We start from the raw sequence: 25,071 nt of genomic DNA, 5'->3' as shown, positions 1-25,071 counted from the left end.
CAAAACAAACTTTAACATAAAAATTTTCAATAGTAACTTTAATTATAAAATCGATTTAAAATTTTAGAATATATTTTAAAAAAATTGATAATGTTTAATCCTCATCCCATATACAGCTCTAACTATTTCTTTCTCCTGTAAAAATCTGCCTGTGTTTTTTTAATTAAAAATTTATATATAATCAAAATAAATTATTCATAAGATTTCGATTCTACATTATTTTATTAAAATAAAATAATCTTTGTGAAAACTTGAGAAGCGATTATTGACGCGATTTGAGGCAAATGCTTATTTCGCAAAATGCAATCAACATTTATATTCATAAGCGGATCCTATTGGTTTTATTTTTAAAAAAGGATTAAATATTTATTATATTATGCTGGTTACTTTGGGGGTTGTAGTATATTGTCATTGGTTTTTAGTACTAATTATATGTTATTCTATTACATAAATAAGATATTTTTTCGTGGAATCGCAAAATTAGACTTTAAAAGAGAAGAAATTATATGGTAATATTATAATATGTTATAGACATAAATATAATTTTTTAACAAAACTTGAAACAAATATTTGTTTAAATGAATTAGGGATGATTTCGGACGATCATTTTAAAATGGGATAAAACTTAGTATGAAGGTTAAATAGATTGTATATTTTATACTAATTCAAATATTAATGCCCTAGCTCAAATATATCCCGAGTTATGGGCCTTCAAAGTTTGATGAGAGCCTTTTCCTCTTTTAACGAATGTCAAATTACTCCAAATATTTCTGGTCTAAATTAACAAATTATTTATTATTTTGTAGCCCCTTAAAATTCTCTTTGAGAAAATGGAAAAATTATTTAAAAAATATCCTTAGTGGTAAAACAAAAATAAATTATTTTGAGAAGGGCCTAATATGAAACAATGAAACTCTTTAAATATGTTCATTACCAAAAGTAAAAATATTAATGGAAAAAATAGAATTTAAATTATAAGTTTTTATAATTTTAGGAATAAAAAAAATCAATCATAAAAAGTGTTTGAAACGTTGAAACTCAACAAATATGTCATCAATATATATGTCGTATTGGGATATGGAATCATGTGGGATTCGGAATCCCAACGTGGGGATTCAAGATCTTAAATCCCCACGTTTTATTCGGGATCTTTTTTTTTAAATATTCCGAATCCCCATGAAAAAAAAAAATATATAATTATCTTTTCTTCTCTTTTTTTTGCGGCTGTTACCATATAATTAAGGGCAAAATAAAGGATTTAAAAAGAGAATTTAAAAAAAAAGTAAATAGTATAAAATTAAGGTATATAATAAATGAAAAGGGATGAGGTTAAGACATTTTTGTTTTAAAAAAAAAAAATATTAAAATATATTACTTTTTCTTTTCTTTTTTTTGCGGCTGGCACCATATAATTAAAAGGTCAAAATAAGGGATTTAAAAAGAGAATTTTAAAAAAATAAATAGTATTAAATTAAGGTATATAATGAATGAAAAGGGATGAGGTTAAGACTTTTTTATTTTAAAAAATATTAAAAAATATATTTATAAAATATCCGAATTATTGCAACAATTATTTAATGCAATAAGCATTTCGTTGAACATTTAAGCAAGGACCCGAACCGTTATTTATAACGGTTCAGTTTGGTTCAGCTAATTATAAAGGTTTATAAAGGTTCATTACGGTTAGAAATATTTTTTTATTGAAGCAACATCATCTTCTAATTTATTTTTATTATAAGCATCTATGAATTATATATAAAAAAAATATATAAGATTCAAAATAACTCATTTTTAAATATATTATTTGATTTTATATGTTCGTTGTGACGATAACACAAATTTTAGCCCCGAAAAAGCCCTTCCTACAGAAACTTGTGTTGCGGGAACCTCCAGTACTATAAGAGCACGTTTATATAATTCTGGATATTCAAATTATTTCCATTTCTAAAATATAAAAACTGAACCGGTTTAACCGTTTTTATAAAGATTCTTTTTACTCCTTCAAAAAATAATTATATCGGTTCGGTTACGGTTCAGATATTTAACAAAAATAAATTTTTTTTATTTAAGGGGATTCGGAATCTTTTTTTAAAAAAACAATTAAATTATATTTTTTTGCCGCCTGGCTGGCACCAGAAAATTTTATTTTTTAGAGATATAATATGTATTACTTTTATGCTTTAAATCATTAAATACTCGAAAAAATGAGGTCCGTGAAGTTGGCCCCGCAATTTTTGATTTTCAATGGTTTATCAGTTGGTGTGATTAGTACCCGATTTGTACCGTTTTCAGTTCGATTTGTACCATCACCGTTTTTGAGATATTCAAAGAACAAAATGGGGGGGTCAACTTCACGACAGCCCCCCAACTTTTGAACTTAAAAATAAAAAGTGAATAGGTCGATAGAGAATGATTTGTACCGATTTTTACCGTTTTCAGTTCGATTTGTACCATCACTTGGCGCCATATCTTTAACGGTCAATAGCTGGAAAACGATAATAGTACAAATCGAGTTTGAAACGGTACAAATCGGGTACAAATCAATCCCGTTTTAAAAATTTGAAAAATCTCAAATTTTGAATATTGGGGGGGGGGGGGGGGGCTAACTTCACGCTATAATATAAGGTTTAAAATTTGATTTCCGAAATAAATAATGAAGATAAAGCTTAATTTGAGGCATCATTAGGAAGAGAAAAAAATTCTCTACCGTTGTGTGTTAAAAAATTTTTTAAAAAAATAAATGTTGAGTGTTTTATATTTTTGGCGCCATATTTTCAACGGTCAATAGCTGGAAAACGGTGATGGTACAAATCGAACTGAAAACGGTACAAATCGGGTACTAATCACACCAACTGATAAACCATTGAAAATCAAAAATTGCGGGGCCAACTTCACGGACCTGAAAAAATGGTTTTAATATAAATTAAATGTAAAAAATAAATATTATTTTTAAATTAATAATTTAGACAAATTAGAGGAAAAGAAAGCGAAAAGAGGTGCGGGCCTAATTTTTTATTCACGGCCCGCCCACTCACGGTGGCAATAATCACGCCCATTCATGCTTACCACTAAAAAAATTTTGACTCGACCCGCCCGCTCACGAAAGGCAATATTTTGATTCACGTCCGAAAATTCAACGGTGTTTTTAAATTTTTCTAAATTTTAATACTATAATTTTTTACATTTTGAATTTACTCTATTTATTTCTTTAATTCCATAATCCATAATAACAAAAAAGAAATACATATTATAAATCCAAATTTTTACTTAGAAAAAGAAGAATGTCTATTTTTAAAATTTCAATTATGTACTACTTTCCTCTAATAGGCGATTGGCTACAGAAAATAACCTTACACTAGAAGCCGAATTTGCCAGGGCTGACAAAATTTTACTCTCTAATTTTTTCAAAAAAGGAAATAAATTTTCCTGCTTCCAAAACTTCAAAATATTGCCATTGTTATTTGTTTTATTTTTTAAAATTTTATTTTGATAATATTGATATTGGTATAATTATAAAAAAAAATCAGACCCGATGGCTTAACTTGCACCCTCTGGTCCAATGGGAAATCCCTTATTTGAGATGCAATCTGCGTATCATCCTTTTCAATTAATACAAAACCTCTTACTTGTGGGGAAAATAAAAAAATTAATAAATATTCAAAATTAAATAACTTTATATTTCGCCAATAGTCATTTCAACTAACGGCAATTTTTCACAGTCTACATATATTTTTTAAAAAACTTTATCACGAAATTTTTTTAGCATAACAAACGAAAATCGCGAATCCTTATTTCTTAAACAAAAACTTCAATTGGAAATTTTTAAACACAATTATACTTGCTTTTTAGGTATATTTTCATTATTAAATTAAGCTCTTGCAATAATTAGGATATTTTATAAATATATTTTTTAAAACAAAAAAGTCTTAACCTCATCCCTTTTCATTCATTAAATGCCTTAATTTAATACTATTTACTTTTTTTTAAATTCTCTTTTTAAATCCTTATTTTGGCCTTTTAATTATATGGTGCCAGCCGCAAAAAAAGAAAAGAAAAAGTAATTATATTTATTTATTTTTCATGGGGATTCGGAATATTTTTTAAATATTTTAAAAAAATGATCCCGAATAAAACGTGGGGATTTAAGATCTTGAATCCCCACGTTGGGATTCCGAATCCCACATGATTCCATATCCCAATACGAGATATATAAATATTAAAGTAAAAATATTAATAGAGAAAATAAAAATTCAAATTTTATTTAGTTTTTTATAATTTAAGGAATCAATAAATCAATTATAGAGAGCGCTATTTTTAAAGATAATATAATTTATTTTATAAATAAAGATATGTATTTTATATTATAAATAACCATAAATATTTCTATTAAATTATCATATATCATAAAAATTTTCAAAAAAACTTTATATTATACCCTAATAAAAAGAAAATATATTATAATTATTTTTATCTATGAGCCCTTTATAATTAATTTTTTTTATTTCTTAAATTATAAAAACTAAATAAATTTAAATTCTTATTTTCACCGTTAACATTTTTACTAAATATTTAAATATAACGGCAATAAACATATCTCATGAGTTACATCTTTCATCTTATTAAATGGGGTACTTTTCAAAATATTTTTTTTTGTTTTACCGAAAATACAACAATACTGAAGATATTTTTTAAACAATTTTAAACTTTCATAAGGAGATTTTAAGGACTACAAAATTATATATAATTTATTATTTTCGACCAAAAATATTTTGAATAATTTGATATTCGTTAAAAGTGGAAAAGGCTCTCATCGAACTTTGAAGGCCCATAACTCGGGATATATGCTTGGGTACTAAAATATATAGAATATACAATCTATATTTTAACCTTCATACCACATCTATTTTTAAAATGGTCATCCGAATCATGGTCTATTTGTTATAAAATCACCTAAAATAGTCGTACAAAATAATGACATATAAAAGATTCATTAATTGGGATGGAAAAAATTTTCATTTTTCCGTATTTTTTTTTATCATTCTTCTTTCTTCCTCTCTGTTTTTAGCTAATATGGCGCAGTTTTGCTAATAAAATTTATTTTAAAAGTAAAAATTATAAAAAGCATTTCCATTCAAAACAAACGAAACATCGAATACCAAGAAGATATACTTTATATATAAAAATAACTCCGCTTGTTTTATTTTAAATATAATATAATATCAACAAGATTAGCGTTGTATAATTTAATTTAAAATAATTTATAAAACGAAATTATTATAATATATAAATTTTCTGAAAAGGTTAACATCGAAAACTCTGGGATTAAGCGAATAAATTTATCTAATGCTTAATCGTAATTTGTTTGTTATAAAAAAGTGAACAAAAATGTTTGATAAAATCTAGCATTTCAATTCAAATTTTCAAATATATCGCCTAGATTTTTTGGCCCCAAAAAATTATTACAATAATTAAAAATATTTGATGATGGATAGATTTGAAAGAAAAAATGAAAAGACAGAAAAATGGCCTCTTCCACGAGATTGGTCAACATCGCATATAAAGTTTAAAATGTTATATATATAACTTTTTTAGTGAAATATATCATTTTTCAAAAAAATAGTGACTTTTTCAAAAACATAGTCTTTTATCCTGCTCATTTTAGATATAAAAAATCAGGGCAACATATTTTTGAAAAAATTATTAGATAAAAAAGACATTATTCGACTAAAAAAGCTGTATATAAACCACTAGTACTTTTAGCTAATTTGACCCCCTTGCAGATCTGTCCTTTCGGTCCAAATTGATAGATTCTTACAAAATCCTTCAAAATAATTAATACCTTTAAAAACATGAAGGACCAATGAGTGTAAGGTAAACGACTGAACCTCAGCCTCACGGGCCCTCTCAGCTCTGCGATGTTTATGGTAACTTGCGAGGCGGCAACTCTGCCCACGAGTGATAGATCAGCGTCCAAAGTCATGATAAACCCTTTCCCCCATTTGCCTTCTGGGAGAATTTCGATAATATTTTGGGGATTGGCTTTGGTCAGTTTAGAAGAATTTGACAAGATCCCTAAATTTTGCATGGCATTTTCATCATTGAAAGGTGCCAGGTTATGTTTAACGGCGGTATCAAGTTCAACCAAGTTAGAATTCGGCGAGACATCGATTATTTTGTTCGATTTTTCATCGTATTTTGAACTGTTTAAATATTGTTTATTTTCGGGAGGTGGCTGAGATGTGGTGGAAGGGATAGGGGACGATGGAGACGATAGTAGGACGGCTGGAGCGTTGGAATCTTTGTATTCGAAAAGCATGGTGATATTCAGTTCCTGAATGTTTTCGGTACATTATATTTATATATGATACTATCTATGCATATTTATAAATTTTCATACATTTCTTCGTCGTTAAGATATTTTTTTGCTATCACATTTATTTTACTGATACACATTAACAAAAAAAATAGGTAATAATGTTATCTGGTAATTTTTTTTGATAAATATTTATTTGTTTACCTTTGAAGTATGGAAAATAAGTGTTGATATTATTTTGTTTTTGTCATAGTGAAAAGTTTTATCTTTATCTAAGTATAATTTAAATTTTTAAGAAATATTTTAAAAAAGTAAGTCGCTTCCATAAGGATACCCCTCCCACAGCCACATCAGTATGTGACAGTTCAAAAAAATGATTAAATAAAGGGGAACGTTGCATTGATTCTACATCTTGTTAAATATGTTTTAAAAATATAAAATCTTATCTTTTTTTTAAATTTTAACATTGGTATATTTAAAAATAATAAATTTTATATAAGATTAACTCCTGTTTCAAGTGTAAATATTATAACTTTAGATTTGAATGATTACAAATATATTCAATTTTAATATGTTTCAGATGAAGTAGTTCTCCCTAGTGGCAGAAATATGATTCGAAAAAATAGTGGTTTCAAATAGAATCGTGCCCTTCAAAAAGTTTAAAAAAAAACTATTCATAATTCCTGTGACTAAATAATACCATCATAATTGTAAAAATAAAAACATTTAAAAAGTATAATTAGCGATATCCTGATTACCTTTTCCTTATAAATAAATCACTTAAAAATAATTAAACCATTTTGAATTCATATTCATTTCTTTTTATTTTTTAAAAATCTTAATTATATGTTTTTTTAGATTTTAGTCAAATAAAATAATACATATTTAACACTAAAAAAACAATAAAACTTAACAAATCTATCAAAAGATATGATTTTTCTAGACATATCAATTATTTTATATGATATAATAAAATAAATTTCAATTCAATTAGAATGCAATTATAATCTTGATATAGGGATAATAACTAGTATACCTAAAACGAATTATTTGTTATTCGATTCGATTCGTATTTTACGAATACGAATATCACAATTATTCGATTCGAAAATTCGAATCGAATTCGAATAAGGAAAATATATTATTCGTCGAATAATTTTTTATCTATCATTCGATCGAATTATTCGAGATTATTCGATTAAAATAATAATATTGAAAAATAATCATATATTATTAGTAGGAATTATTTGCAATTGTTTCTATTTAATAAAATTTCCTATTGGAATAATTAAGAAAATTTATGGTTATTTAAAATTTTCGAATCGTAAACGAATAATGCAATTATTCGATTCGATTCGTATTTTTGTAGGTATAAACTAGTCACAAATGAGGTTTTATTATAATTGCAAACATATTGATAGAAACAAAAATTAACTTCTTTTAGTTATTATACAATATATCGGAAATGTTTAATATCTCTACTCCCAGTAGTTTGAGCCATTCTAATCTTTGAGGTTAGAGTCCGTTATTCCAAATAAGTTATAGTTTTTTAAAATTTATTATATGTAATAAAAAATATTATATATTGATAATTTTTCTGTATATCTTTATATCATCTCCATACTAATGCTTACATATGTAAATGTTTTGTGCTTTATTAGTGTCTGGAGTATGGTAGCCAGCATAAATGAAAAAAGTATTAGCAACAAAATTTTGGCCAACCTTACGATTAAAAAGCGATCGAAAGTATTATTTTGAAAATTTGATCAACGTTCAGCGATCAATTGTAAGGAAAAAAATGGCATTATACTAGAATGGTAAATGTAAAAAAAACTATATCTCTGGCGTGTGTAAGCCGACTAGTGCTTTACTTTTAATTCCTCAATCAAATATGCGAACTGCAAAAAAAAGCTGAGTTATAAACAAAAGAAAACTAATACGTCACACTGAAAAATCTGAAACTTAAGTAGGGCTTTATTAGAACAATTTGTTGTTTTATCCTGTTTGATAGATGGCTTAAATGGGAAGAAAATTAATTGTAAAAAAAATAAAAAATTAGCATCATGTCATGAGAATATAGAAGTTATAACTAGTTTGCGTTTAGTGTCTTGCTTATTAATTCTCTAATCAATTCCGCCAACCACAAGTAAAGAATTACGAACCATCATGCCTTAAGCGTTAAGTCATCCAAAGATATGGAAGCATTATCTTTGATATTTATGTCCATAATTTGTACATATTTCATACTTTTTAGTACTTTAACCCATTTAGTAGATAGTTTAATGAAAAACATTGCTGGCAAAACAAATATAATTGCCAAGATTGACATCATGTTAGAAGGGAAATTAAAGCAAAGAACAATATTTACGGCATGATTAGTACCTAATTCATCAATCAGCTTTTCTTATCAATAAATAAAAACAAGTAAAGCGAAATAAAAACTCGATTCAAAAATCATTAAGTCTAAATACATTAAAGTTTTTCCCCGATTCCAAATATTTTTGAATCTTATGATTCTATGATTTTTATAGATGTTGTTTAGTTGCTTGTTCTTTTCAGTTTATTTAATTTATAAATTAAAAGAAATGATGGGGGTTATGGGGTGGGGAGAGGTAAACTCCAAACCCCCCTTCCCCTTGTTTACGCCACTACCCATATGCGTTTTTTGGTTGGATCTTAAATTAAATTGATAATAGACGTCTCCCCTGTTAAATTAAACATATACTTATTGCTGCTCCAGCAACTCTAAGTAATCTGTGTGATTTCATTGTAGGAGATACTAAGCGTCAAATATCGTTAACAAAAATAATGGTCTGAAATGTATTCCAAGCTAGGAATTGAACCCTAACTTACTGCGCCTCAATTAAATATGTGACTGCTGAGCCAAATCATCCATCATTTAACAAAAAGAAGGATTTTTTGCATACATGATAACAGAGAAGCATTCCGCTTTTTTAAAAAAATATAAATTCACTTAAAAAACTTGCAAGTAGGAATTGCATTATCATAAATTTATTTGAAAAATTCCCTGTCCATTGCGCATAATATCAAGCGCGTTTACGAAAGAATTCACTAGAGGATACAAACATTTATATCCTTTGATCACTTCACCTTAAAAAGTGTATCAAAGTGACCATTTTTACAAAAATTAAGGATATCAACATGTTAAAAAAATATATTTATAATAAAAAATATATATCAAATCCAGTATAATATACTATATCGATTTATAATTGATCTGATTTCTAACAAAAAAATCGTTGAATTAAATTTTATGAATAAAATCAAAACGGTTTTTACCTCTATATGTTCGTAATTGGAATCCAATACAATCTTTTCGATTTCCAGATTTTGTATGATAGGAAAGTAGGAACCTAGGTTGACATCTTTGACCTTTTTTTAATAATATAAACAGAAATATTTTTTTAAAAAAATCTGTATCAAAAAATAAAATACAAATTAACTATTTATTTTTTTCTAAATAACCGAGAACGTTTAATATATATAGTAATAGAGCTATGATTCAGACATATTTTTTAGGTCCAGCCCGGATCTTTTGTCCAAGTTTGGTCTCAAATAAAAATTTATGTCCGGACCGGAAGAAGAATGCCTATCCGCCATACAGGGTTCTTTAAACCATATATCCGCATATGGTAATAATAATTAGTGATCTGCATTGGACCTAATTTTTCAAGCCCGGCCCGAGATTTTTTGAAAAAATTTTGCCGGCCAGGCCCGAACCCTAAATTATTTTTGAAAAAATTTACCGGCCTTGCCCGGCCCAAATTTATTATAAATATAGAAATTAATTTTTATAGATAATTCAAAATATATGATATATGGCGTCTAGTTTCTATAAATAAAATCAAATATTTTTATTTTACATAAAAAATTCAACATAAAATTGATAAATTTAGATATATTTTAAAAAATTTCTAAGGCCTGACCCGGCCCGAATTTTCTTAAAAAATATTAGGCCCGACTGCCCGAGCCCGATTTTTTTTTTTTAAAAATAGGCCCCCTACTTTTGCAGATCTCTAATAATAATATTTTAATAATTAAACTGTATCTAAATAACTTATGATTGGCACTCAAAGGTATGTGATGATGTGAAATAGTTAATAAAAATAAACAGGTAAAGAAAATGGACATCCGCAAAGTAACTTGTCTTATTTAAGTTCTTTATAAATTTAAGCGTCTTGCTAAATTCAACAAGGTTATAAAAAATACAAGCAAGTATTTACAAATAATTTGTATTGTGATTTGAGCTCTTGATAAAATGATTCTAAGAGCATCTTGCTGTCACGAGCAATCCAAACTTTTTCTGCTCATTATTTTTAAAAAACTTTGATTATTTCGATATTGTTAATGATAGAAAAGTTTGCCATACAAAACAATTTTTTTCCCAACAAAAAAAAACTAACCCTGATTTCTTTCAAAATCTTTCCTACGGTTGATGTCGTTATGAGATCTTGTAGTTCGATATAAATCTTGTTAACAATCCATCTATTAATCCAATTTTAAAAAAAAAATTAGAAATATTTTTTCTAAAACCTTCATTACAAAAATATGTGAATTTATTAATAATTCAAAAGGGGGTACCATGCATAAACTTTAAACGCTTCTGTAAATGTCGCAGCTGGGTTCAGAAAATTCAGGGCTATCAAGTAGTTGACATATGTATTTTTAAAGTAAATTTTTAAAAAGTAATTCGTTTATAACGTGCGATTATTTTCGAAAATAAATCCCAGCATGCATATAGGGCCGATCCTTGAACAATTTCGCAACGAATATTTGTGTATTTTTTAAAAAAAATTAATGAAATATCGACGTAAAAATTTTTTCAGAGTAGTTCAAATATTCATGACAAAATTGTCCGAATTTAGTGGGTAGTACTCAATTCATACTAGAAAAGCCAGATCTTTTTAAAATTAAAAAAAATGCTGCTAAAAACACAATTTGTCAAACCCCGACATATTATACACATAATATTTAACGTTTGAATACAGCATTCCTTACAGTTAAAATTCGATCTGAATTAAAATCTTAAATATGATATGTATGAAAAAAGTTCATGAATGCTCCAAAATCTCTTTAGAAAATGTTGGCCGCCTTGACCAGGCTAAAAAATAATTCGGTATAGGCACAGGTACACCTATCCAACCTAACCTATAAAAAATATCCTAGTTCGATTCATATTGCATAATCGTCAATTATTTTCAGTCCAGAAGAGGTACATCAAAATATCCGCCAAACCTTGAGGTGCTGTCACTTTCCTTAGGATTGAGCAATCTTTTCCACAAAAATTTAGATGGGTGAAGTGTTCGATAAGAAAAACTCGACTTAGCCATTTTTAGAGTAGAACTAAGATTGGCACAATATTTAGCCATTTACCAAGACTAATAGACAATTTATAAAAAAAAATTCATATGTAAAGTCAAATTAATTAACAAAAATGTTTATATTTTTGATAGAGACTAATCACATTAAAAAATAATAATTATATTGTTAATTTTTTTTTGTCGGTACCGGGACATAATGAAATAATTATATTGAAAATTGTAATAATGCAATCCAATTATATATATATTTATATTATTAAATTGATTAACTTTAGGGTAAAGATGCGAAATAATTATAGCAAACAATTCTCATTTTTTTTATTGATTTTTCCAAAATTGTATATTATAATAACGAAAAGGAAAGATAATAATTGGTAATATGCTTAATAAAAAAAATTCGATATTTTAAAAGAAAAATATTGAAATATACCTAGATCTTATAGCACCTGAAATTATATTAAGAGATAATTTTAAGATATCAAACAAATGATATAAAGCAGACCAGCAGGCCTGATCCAGAGCAGACCGTAAAATAGCATAAATTTTAAAAATTAGATAAATTATAAATTAATCAGTTGGAAAATAAGAAAATGAGGCAAGATTATAAAAAAGGGATAAATTATAAATTAATCAGTTGGAAAATAAGAAAATGAAAGTGTTATAAAAGTATGTTTTTATCTTATTTACATTTCGCATCCAACTCCTCATATTTTTAATTTCCCAACAATTTACATACATCAAAAAATATTTTAAATAAATTTCGAGCTAAAAATAAAAAACCCTTGCCGGGCTAGAATATTTAAACAGAACCGGACTAGAAAGTGACTTTTCTTTTAAATTCAGGCTGCGCCTGGTTTAAAATTAAAAATTTGGTATTATACCTTTTACAAAAAAAATGTGGGTTTATTGACAATCTTAAAAGCGATCATTCACTCTTCCAATGTTTAAAAAACAAAATATTCTTGAATTTTAAAAACAAAAAAACTACGCTTAAATTATTCAGATATTTAAAAATGGAAATTTCTTCTTATCATTACAAAAGATGACAGAATAAAATTTTAATTAATACCTCGATGTTTAATTTTCAATAATTGTCTTGATAAAGGTATATTCAATTCAAATATAAAAAGTCATTTTTGAGTATTTCAAAACCAAAAAACCATATTAAAAAACAAAAATGGTTTTAAAATTGGAAATGAGAAACAAGAAAACATTACTGCTTGCGAATGCATTCCAAGCTAAGGCCGGATGTGGGATAGGGCTAGAATAATAATTAATATATCTTAATTCTTAACTAGATGCAGACTACAAGGTTATTATATTAGAGTAAATTAGATTCATAAATAAATATGTTTTAAATTTCATCGAAACTAAGTCCGGGCTATCGATGTCAATAAAACTAAATACTTGGTTTAAGCTTCAAAGGTGATATTTAAATAAATATCATATACCAACTGATTTTCTTATAGACCATATATAGCCAAATACTTAATCTTAGGTCAAATTTAAAAATTGATTTTCAATGAAACCTTTCATAAGGTTATCGCTTATTCAATAACTCTAAAATATATATATAATATAAAAAACGAATTAATGAACTTGACGATTTTATTTCGATAATGAATAAAATATAAAATTTAGAAAAATTATAATAAAAAATTTAATGATCGTGAATGGTAAAAAATTAGAGTTTTTATACTCATAAATTAAATTATTTACAGTTATCGCTATTCAAAAATATATTTAAACAATTTATAAACTAAAAAAAACTAAATATTCAATCTATTTTCAATTTGCTTTTTTCTGCTTATCATAAATATAATCTACCGTTAAACATGAAAATTACCCAAAATAAAATTTGAATATATCAACAAATATTATAATATAATTAAACGTACATATAATAAGAAAAATTTGAATATATCGATAAGTATTATAATATAATTAAACGAACTCATAACAAGAAATATTTGCATTAATAAAATAATATTGTCTAACTATCTACATAATCACGACACCTTCCTCCTTAAATTTGTCCTTCCTATTCTATTGACTCTTCAGCTAAATTCCGTTTAATCACCTCTTCTTGAATGGACCGGGATACTACCGAACTGTCATTCTACATATAGTGACGGACAAACTCGCATTAGGTGATTGCCTCCGCATGACCAACAATCGATCTTCCTTTTCTTGGAACCTTCGGGCAATCGTCCAACAACTCTGGTTATATTATGAGAATCATAACTGTGGAAATTTTAAAATTGCTATTTGTTGGTGGTAACAAGTGACAATCATGAGAATCTTGATTTTAAATGTTGATGATATACATAATTGAGTTGTTGTTAAACAACTTAAATTATGAGAATCATAACTGTGGAAATTTTAAAATTGTTGATAAACATAATCGATTTGTTGGTGGTAACAAGTGACAATCATGAGAATCTTGATTTTAAATGTTGATGATATACATAATTGAGTTGTTGTTGAGAATCATAACTGGAAATTTTAAAATTGTTGATAAACATAATCGATTCGTTTGTGGTAACAAGTGACAATTATGAGAATCTTGATTTTAAATGTTGATGATATACATGATTGAGTTGTTGTTAAACAACTCTGGTTAAATTATGAGAATCATAACTGTGGAAATTTTAAAATTGTTGATAAACATAATCGATTTGTTGGTGGTAACAAGTGACAACCATGAGAATCTTGATTTTAAATGTTGTTGAAGGACATTATGATAATCATATATAGTAACAAGCCAATAAAGTTGCAATTGAGTGAGATATCATGAGTTAGGATTATAATAATAGTGAGGGTGATATATATATTGTTATACATGTATGGTTAAATTCGTTTATAGATGGCGTCGTATTTTAGAATTGGGAATAAAATCATTAAAATAGAAATTAGAGAAATAGACGGGACGGTGGAATCCAGAAGATGGTTAGACGCGGCTAGGGAAGAAGCCCCAATCGTTAAGGTGAGATGTTGCAAGAACCAACAAGAGTATCAGAGAGACGATGGGTGCCCGAAGGTTCCAAGAAAAGAAAGATCGATTGTTGGTCATGCGGAGGCAATCACCTAATGCGAGTTTGCCCGTCACTATATGTAGCTAATGACAGTTCGAGAAGAGGTGATTAAAGGGAATTTAGCTGAAGAGTCAATAGAATAGGAAGGACAAATTTAAGGAGGAAGGTGTCGTGATTATGTAGATAGTTAGACAAATATTATTTTATTTATGCAAATATTTCTTGTTATGAGTTCGTTTAATTATATTATAATACTTATCGATATATTCAAATTTTCCTTATTATAAGTACGTTTAATTATATTATAATATTTGTCGATATATTCAAATTTTATTTTGGGTAATTTTCATGTTTAACGGTAGATTATATTTATGATAAGCAGAAAAAAGCAAATTGAAAATAGATTTGAATATTTAGTTTTTTTTAGTTTATAAATTGTTTAAATATATTTTTGAATAGCGATAACTGTAAATAATTTAATTTATGAGTATAAAAACTCTAATTTTTTACCATTCACGATCATTAAATTTTTTATTATAATTTTTCTAAATTTTATATTTTATTCATTATCGAAATAAAATCGTCAAGTTCATTAATTCGTTTTCTTTTTATATTATATATATATTTATCCTAATTTATTTAAATATATTTTAATCTTTCTTTTATTTAAATTCCACTATAATAAGAATTCTAAGTGAGAGATCTAATTAACATCGATAATAAATTAATCAACTTTCTATACACAACTTCAACTCAAGCTTGCACTCACTTGCAACAGAGGTCAACTTTGGAGGTTTCACAGTCCCTACAAATCAAAAAAAGTGAAAAGGCATTTATTGTGAATATTTAAGCACGGTCACTAAATGAAACTAGACAGATTTCAAAGTTTATAAAAATCAAAATATAACTTTGTGCTTAAAAAATTAGATCCGACATCTGGAAAAAATTATTATGATTTAGGGAAATGATTTTTGATACTGTCATATAAACATTATAATATTTTTTTTATTTTTTAAATTATACATTTTAAAGTATTTCCTTTCTTACCTTTGATACATTTATTGAAGTTTTGCATTAAAAAAAATAAAAGATATAAATTAATTATGTCAGAAATAAATATTATAACAAAACCCAAACCCTTTTTTCATAAATTAAAGGAACGGCTCACAAAGGAAGCGGCGAATAAATGCCTCAACGCCTTGTCTAACAGTTTTGGGAATTGGGGGAGGAAAAAGTGGACGACGGTTGTTAAAGGAGGTATCGGAGGCAAGGGGACACATTTCCGTCAGAGATATATTCAAAGAAATGACTGAATTAAAAAAAAGAAAACGCGGTAACAGAGAAAATCATTTTTAATTATCTTCTCCTTTTAATTTAACAACCGGTTCGATGCACCGTTTATTACCACGGGAAACAACTAAAGTAAAATATTATCTACCGTTAAGTAAAATAATCGTTAGGAGGAAATCTATGTTTATGTTCAGCCCTTTTCGATAAAAACAAAGAGATAAACTTAAAAAAATGATAATTTATAAGGGAGCCAATCTATGTCGAGGACTTATGGTGGAGCAGGCTAAGGCAAAAATAAATTATATTAGGCTTGTTTAATAAATTTTTGTATATAATAATAATGTAATATAATTTTTTGCCTTAAATTTAAATTGAACGATTATTTTATTTTATCAAGTAACCATAAAAAAATTCACAAGTAGAGGTAGGCGAACCATATTCGATCGGAGTTTTGGCCCGCCTGTAATTACCTTTGCTCGGCCCATAAAATATATTTTGTATAAGTTGCCAGCCCTGTCCATTGTAATTTTTTGTGAAAGGAAAAGATATAAATTTCCCTAAAAATATTTTAACAGTATTAAATTTATAAAATAATAATATTAATTTCATGACTTTAGATATCCTGTCTTGAAAACATCATTATATAAGTAGTTTATAACACCTTAAAATATAATTTATAAATACATAGACTATTATATTAACAAATATTTCTTAACTGCTATGAATATTTATTAGGTTAAATATATATGTTCAACTATTACTAGCTCAAAAGCTTCTTTTTTTATAAAAATAAGTAATAATAAACATAGCTTTTTATTATAATCATTATATTAATGAAAACAAGTTGACAATATGCCAAACGAGTTTTCCTATTATAACAGTATATTTGTAAACACCAATTTGTCATAATAATAAGTATTTTTTAAAATGTTGCCACTTCTAATCATGCCTTTAAGATTGACTTCTACTATGAGAAGGAGAGTGTGGCGCAAGATTGTCATTGAATTTTTTTTGGTGGGGGATGGGGGGGGGGGGGGGGGGGGGTAATTGAAGTCGATATCATTATTTAATTGAAATTGGAGGGGATAAGGTGGAACTTTGATCTGGATGTCCTTCCTTTTTGCCCTTTTGATTTGGTAGGAGAGAAAATTTTTCTATGAGGGCAGTATCGTTATTAGCTAAGGGGTGTGTAGAAATCCACGGACTTAAATATTACCAAAAAAAAATTACCTATAGAAATATTAGTTTATATTAGGCAAGTAACTGAAGTCTATAATAAGGATTATAATTAGTTAATTGCCATTCTTTTGCCCGCTAAACCTTGTTTATGAGCTGAAACCAATCACCTATAATATGGCTCAACTTTGTAGAAAGCAGAAATATTTGGCGCCTTAATGCTTAGCAGATTTTCTTCAAAAGGCTTAGCTGTAGATTGAAATGAATTCGCGGATTTTTAACCACTATTCATAATGACCGATTACACAAATAAAAATCTAAATTAGTTTTTTAGACAAGAAACATGAGGTTGATTAGCCAAGCAAATTTGTATTTTAATGATATTCATAAATGCAGTTAATAAGTACAAATTACGTATTTAGGGTTAGGAATGTAAATTATATATTTCGATAAAAATAAATTTTAGTGACAAAAGCTTATGATCCGATTCGGACCAAGGATGAGTATGATAAGACTGGATCAGGCTGTGAACATGCCGGACTAAACCGAATATCAATATAAAAACATAGGATATAGCATCTCTGATTCTAATGAAAATCGAAAATTGGACTGAAGGCATGTTCAAATATGCCCTTTCTTTGGATCCATTTGATTTGAGCTGAGTTAATATGTTTTATTTTAAATTTTAAGAGGTCAGTTAACAATCGACCTATTCAAAACAAATAGAATCGAATAATTTAATCTTTTGAATAAGCCTAGTAAACAATGGCCAAATCGGGAGAGAAATCAAAAGGTCGGGTAAAGCAGGGGACGATTAAATAGATCGGTTTTAGGTGACGCACCTATTTCGATCAAAAGTGAAGATAGAGCACTATAACATATCAATTCGAAAATTATATCCAAAAAAAATAGGAAAAAAAGGATAGAGATGCTCTACTAAAGTCTTACAAAGTTATTTTCCTGAAGAAAAAAAAATCGATTTTATTTATATATATATATCCTTTGAAATGTTATTGAGAACATAAAATTTCTAAAATGTGAAATCTTTTTAAGAGAATTTAAAATTTTTTTAAAAATAAAATCAAAATCGAAGCTTGGATGTCCTTCCTTTTTGCCCTTTTGATTTGGTAGGAGAGAAAATTTTTCTATGAGGGCAGTATCGTTATTAGCTAAGGGGTGTGTAGAAATCCACGGACTTAAATATTACCAAAAAAAAATTACCTATAGAAATATTAGTTTATATTAGGCAAGTAACTGAAGTCTATAATAAGGATTATAATTAGTTAATTGCCATTCTTTTGCCCGCTAAACCTTGTTTATGAGCTGAAACCAATCACCTATAATATGGCTCAACTTTGTAGAAAGCAGAAATATTTGGCGCCTTAATGCTTAGCAGATTTTCTTCAAAAGGCTTAGCTGTAGATTGAAATGAATTCGCGGATTTTTAACCACTATTCATAATGACCGATTACACAAATAAAAATCTAAATTAGTTTTTTAGACAAGAAACATGAGGTTGATTAGCCAAGCAAATTTGTATTTTAATGATATTCATAAATGCAGTTAATAAGTACAAATTACGTATTTAGGGTTAGGAATGTAAATTATATATTTCGATAAAAATAAATTTTAGTGACAAAAGCTTATGATCCGATTCGGACCAAGGATGAGTATGATAAGACTGGATCAGGCTGTGAACATGCCGGACTAAACCGAATATCAATATAAAAACATAGGATATAGCATCTCTGATTCTAATGAAAATCGAAAATTGGACTGAAGGCATGTTCAAATATGCCCTTTCTTTGGATCCATTTGATTTGAGCTGAGTTAATATGTTTTATTTTAAATTTTAAGAGGTCAGTTAACAATCGACCTATTCAAAACAAATAGAATCGAATAATTTAATCTTTTGAATAAGCCTAGTAAACAATGGCCAAATCGGGAGAGAAATCAAAAGGTCGGGTAAAGCAGGGGACGATTAAATAGATCGGTTTTAGGTGACGCACCTATTTCGATCAAAAGTGAAGATAGAGCACTATAACATATCAATTCGAAAATTATATCCAAAAAAAATAGGAAAAAAAGGATAGAGATGCTCTACTAAAGTCTTACAAAGTTATTTTCCTGAAGAAAAAAAAATCGATTTTATTTATATATATATATCCTTTGAAATGTTATTGAGAACATAAAATTTCTAAAATGTGAAATCTTTTTAAGAGAATTTAAAATTTTTTTAAAAATAAAATCAAAATCGAAGCTAATAATTATTAACATGATTTGCCATAAAAAGAGGAACTTAAGGAGGAAGTTAAAAAATAAATCTCTCTTATTTAAAAAAAATATATATGACTTAAATTTTTGTAAACAAAAATATTTTTGAATAAAGGAAAAGAAAAACACAGCATTTATTCTAGACTAGAGATCATCACGTTACGGCATGAATCATCAAAATTTAAGGTTTTCCGACCCGGCTCTAAAAAAAATTTTTGTAAATGCAATTTTTTTTGGTAAAGCACTCAGCTAAAATAGTTGAAATAAAATTAAACTTTCATTATTTAAAAAAAATGAATTCTGAGTTAAAAATTTTTTAATGAAATTCTGATCCCAACTTTCGGATCGGTCCCAGTAGATCTCACCCAACCGTTAATTACGAAGTACGGTAACAAAGCCGGGATTTTGGGGCCGCGCCACCCCAAAATTTTTTTGGCCATCCTAAAGAAATATTTCAGATTTTGCGTTTTGTTATAAATTGTAATTAAAAAAAATAATACAAAATATTATATAAATTATCCTAAATATTATCTAATTTTATAATTTAGCGATTAATTATATTTTGCTATATAATGCATTTTTATTTATTACCCAAACTATATTCTAATCTACTTATACACTAATCTCATTTTAAAAATGACGGGAAATAATGGAAATATGCAATTTCCGGTCATGCGATTTCTGATCTTTTCATTTTATGACAATTATAAGGATACTAGTAGATAGCCCGTCAAAAATGACGGGGAATGAAAATTTTCTTCTTACTTTTATGCTAGATGTTACCTGTTATTTGAAAATAATAATATCTAATTTTTATTCTTTTTACCCCCTCCCCCCTTCAGGCCAGGTTCAATCCATTAAAACTAAGTGCTATGGTTTGAGTAAAAATAAATTTAAAGCATTTACTTGATAATACCAATATTATTTGTTAAATATTACTGATTACTTATACCTAATATTTAATATTAAAAAAAATTCCCAGGCAAAGTCCAAAGCCATATTAATTATGAAAAATTCTTCCGAGCCCAATGAAAGATCATAATAATTTTGGTGGTTAAGAACTGAAATAAAATATTTAAATAATCATAATGAATTTAAAAAAACAATCAAAACTCAGATTTTCATGGGCCTTGGTTTTTTGATCAGGTCAGCCCAGGCCTGCAAAAAAATTTGTTTTGGGCCAATGTCTGACCTATAATTAATAATAAAAAAAAATTCTCAAGCGTCCAAGTTCATAATAATTTTGCAAAATTTTCCCCAAGCCCAGCCCAATATAATTTATATATATATTTTCCAAGCCCAGTTCAACCCATAATAATTTTATAAAAAAATTTCCTCAAACCTGGTCAACCGATAGTTTTTCAAAAAAATTTTCCAAGTCTGGAGATAGGTAAATCTCTAAAAACCATATCTATTTTTTAGTCTATTTTAACCCAGCTCACCTCAACTAAGGCCAACCCATTAAGACTAAGAGTGAATACTATTTTTTTGAATAAAAATATATTTAAATTAGATTTTACCTGAGGGCCATATAAATATTCTGTGTTAAATATTACACCTATGTCTAATATTAAAAAAATTCCCAAGCCAGGTCTTTGCACTTGGTTTTCTCAAACCCGCAAAAGACCATAATATTTTTGATAGTTGAGGACTGAAATAAAATATATAGAGTCACAATGCATTTAAAAATACAATCAGATTATGAAAGTTGCATGGGCCTTGGTTTTTGATCAGGCTTTGCCATGTTTTTAAAAGAAATTTCAGGCCACTAGCCCATATTTAAAATTAAAAAATTTACAGGAATCTTAGACTATAATAATTATGAAAAATGTTTCTCAAGCTATGTCCAAGTCCATATTAATGGTGAAAAATATTTCCCAAGCCCAGGAAAACCCAAATAATTTATTTTGATCCAGAAAAATAGGTCTGATGTAAGGGGTTTATAAGAATTAAATCTGTCTAATTTCAAAATTATCATCAAATGAAGGGTAAATATCTGATTTACCTATGTTTCTACTGGTGAGCTCCTGGTGTTTATATGAAATTCATGAATACATATTAAAGTACCATTCTAAAAATATGTCCATCCTAAATTTTAAACAAACCAAATGATTTATTACTTAGTTACAAAATATAAAATTTAAGAAATTGTTATTAAATTACAATAGAAAAAATAAAAAGATATGTCTAAGTTAACAAATAATGAGGTAAACTTCAATCATAGTCAAATTATATATAAGTAAAACAAAAAGGTTATACATTTAATCAAAAATAAGATATGAATAACAACATACATTCTTACAATTATGAAGTTATGAGTAAATTTACAAAATTTTTCTATCTTATGAGGTTTTATTTAAAAATTTATATTTATTTTGGGGTTATTAAATTTTCCATTATTTTTATAAAATTTGTTAATGATATATTTAGTATTTTATTTATGTTATTTATTTGTATTTGTAATTTATAATCTAAAAATTTAATCTTGCTAGATAAGATTTTTGTGTTACCAAGGTGCTTTGTCCCTTCCATATCTCTTTTATCTTTTCTGAAACCCCAATATAATGGTATGAAATCCTAAATTATACATAAATTCAAGAATTAAAATAGTATTTAAATAAATCTCTTATTACTATTGAATGGGTACTTGCCATTTCTACCTTATTCCTATTAAATTGGTACTTGATGCATTTAAAGTTCTATTTACCCCTAAATATTCAGGAATATGTATAATATTAGGTGTGTATTCAGTGCATTCAATGCACAGGCAAAATTTTAAAAATGTGAACTATTAATTAATTTATGAAAATTGCATGGGACATGGTTTTTTGATCAGGCCTGGCTATGTCTGCAAAAAAATTTTCAGACCAATATATAACCCATCTTTAAAATAGAAAAATCTTAAAGCCTATTTTAAATTTTATCCAATATGATTTCCATCACATTTTTAAATTTTATATTTCTAATACATGCTCACAGTATACATTGCAACAATTTTACCTCTTTTACTCAATTTTAATATTTATATATTAATAAAGTATATTTAATATAATAAACGGTAGAATTTTGAAAATAATAGATATTAATTAATATCTATATAATTAATATTTTAAATTTAATTATATTTAAGGCATGCGTAAAGCATACGCCTTTGAAACTTTATTATATATATAATTAATATTTTAAATTCACTTATATTCAAGTTGGTGCATGCGGTAAAGCATATGCCTTTGAAACGATTCTCGTAGAGAGCAAAAAATTAACATTACATTATATAGTCTCCTTAAATTTAAAATACATTAGGGGGATAAGAAAACGATCGTGTTATGATTATGGAGATTATATATATATTAGATAAATATAGTTAATTTGAAAGTAGATTATAATAATTCTTTTTATTGGTTTTTCCATATTCCCCTAAATTAAAGAAAGAGTTAGCTTAGAATTATATCCAAAACGAAAAGAAAAATTTCGCAATTTTTATTCATCATTCGATCGAATTATTTGTGTAATTTGAAATTTATTGTATTATTGAAAATTTATATATTCGAAGTTATTCGTAAATATCATAAATATTTGTAATATAATATATCTTAGGAAAATTTATTTAATTTATATTCCACATCTATAAATTACTTTTTGAATTTTGATAATCTAATTTTCCAGAGTTTAAAAATAATCTCCTTCAATACTCCGAAAGGTATATGGGGCCCCAGGCTTGCTAGAATTATTACTAAAAACGGTTAATAATTTTGATCTGGAATCTTTAGTAGCTTCATTAAATATATTTTAGAATTATTTTAAATTTCATTTATTTTGGTTGTGTAGTTTTTAAGATATAGGCAATTTGTGACTGATTGAAGTATAGAGCTCACCGGATTAAATATATACTTTTTTTTAAAAATTATTATAATTATCTCATTTTTCAAATTATTATCATTTATTATGATTTTTGCAGATGTATATCATATATTATTTTTCATATATTTGAAGTGAATATGAAAAAATAACATTATCATATCCAAATAAAGAAAAGGATGTCATAATGCTATCAACTTTCCACCAAAATAAAAATGTTGATACAAATGACCCAAGCAAACCTGAAATTATAACATTTTATAATATGAATAAAGGTAGGGTAGATATGGTTGAGAATGACAAAAAATTATTCAACTTTAAAAGGTCAAATTGATGGCCTCTAATTTTACACACTTCTAAACATAACATCAATTAATTCATATAATATAGCAAACACAAGAATATCTATTATAAGAAGTAATATCATAAAAAAAATTATGAATGGAACGAGTACAAAAAAAGTCTCAGATTGCCCTGACTTTTGAAGGAATCTATTTGCAATATATTATGTAAAGAACAAAATGGGAATCTTATCCACTCAAGAGGAAGGTACAGTATGTGTCCTAGAAGTAAGGATAAGAAAACTAAATATTTTTGCCAAATATGGAGAAAAAAATGTATGCTTGGAGTATATTAATGCTTTATGGATAAATGTTTTACATGTCAAAATTAACATATTTCAATGTCCTTAATTTTTTTATTTGAATGTATTAGTGTAGTAAATCATGTTTTATATTGAAGAATAAATATGAAAATAATTAATTATAGTGATAATGTAATAGATAAATTATATTTTCAAAATATTTTAAATTTAAAAAAAGTAAGCTTTTTTAAGAAAATTTTGGCACAAAATATAATTATCTTCATCGTCTATAATCTAAGCATACTTAATGAAAATAAATAAATAGTTTATCAAGCATAAGGTTAGATCTATTTTATATCCAAATAATAAACCAAAATAATAAATATAAATGGAGATATATACATTTGAAACTGGGGTGTATTAAACCCCATCAGAGCATTTACGTCATTTTTTTCGCAGGAGTTTTGAAGGGTTAAAAGTGGACAAAATTCTTGATCAAATTTTACCTAAAATTTTAAATATATTTAGTTAAAAAATCATTTATAAGTAAATCTTTTATAAATTTCAGCGTAAGAAATCTTTCAAGATAAAATCACGAATTTTTTTAAAAAATTTGAAGATATTTCCATTTTTTTAAATATTTTTAAAGAATTTAAATTTCGAAATCGACGGATCATATCGAATAATGTTTTTATTATTCTTACGAATACAATAAGTGATTATTTTATTCGAAAATAGAATTGAATATAATTAATGCAAATATTCGATTCGATTTGTATTTTGTAGTTACACTTAGAACAGCCATTTTCTTATTCAATATTGCGTATTATCGGAAAGAGAAAATAAAATCATGTATACTATATAAATTATGTGTATTTAATTAATAAATCATATAATTTCCCATCGTTTTCGAGCAGAAACTCACATTATGAGAACAAAGAAAATAAATATGTAATACCTTTTCAGTTGGAACATTATAGATAAAAATAATAAAGTGTGTGTCAATAATCAATACTCTATTTTTTACCGTTCTTTCGAGCAAAGTCCATTTTAAAAAGAGAATTTATATTTATAAATTTATATAACTGAATAAAAAAAGGTTAATATTATAAATTAATTCTTTTTACTAATTAAACCTTGTTTTCTGATAAATAAAAATACCTCTCAATTTTTACCTGGGTGAATTTGCCTCATATTTTT

At 26.6% G+C, this 25,071-nt stretch overlaps 1 protein-coding gene across 1 annotated transcript in view; it reads right to left on the bottom strand.

Annotated features, from left to right (window-relative positions):
• The window catches only part of LOC135929140 (uncharacterized), a 78,356-nt gene that overhangs the window by 40,816 nt on the left and 12,469 nt on the right, over positions 1-25,071 (bottom strand). The window contains exons 5-8 of the mRNA XM_065465661.1: positions 10,738-10,819; positions 9,614-9,706; positions 5,840-6,331; positions 252-332 (exon numbers count right to left, since the gene is read on the bottom strand). Of these exons, the coding sequence (XP_065321733.1) occupies positions 252-332; positions 5,840-6,331; positions 9,614-9,706; positions 10,738-10,819 (748 nt within the window). The remainder of the gene's footprint in view (positions 1-251; positions 333-5,839; positions 6,332-9,613; positions 9,707-10,737; positions 10,820-25,071) is intronic.

This window comes from Gordionus sp. m RMFG-2023, chromosome 1, assembly GCF_954871325.1.
Source record: "Gordionus sp. m RMFG-2023 chromosome 1, tfGorSpeb1-WG-v2, whole genome shotgun sequence".
Classification (NCBI taxonomy): Eukaryota; Metazoa; Nematomorpha; class Gordioida; order Chordodea; family Parachordodidae; genus Gordionus; species Gordionus sp. m RMFG-2023.
The sequence above is the reverse complement of the archived record's forward strand: the minus strand, read 5'-3'. Positions and strand labels throughout refer to the sequence as shown.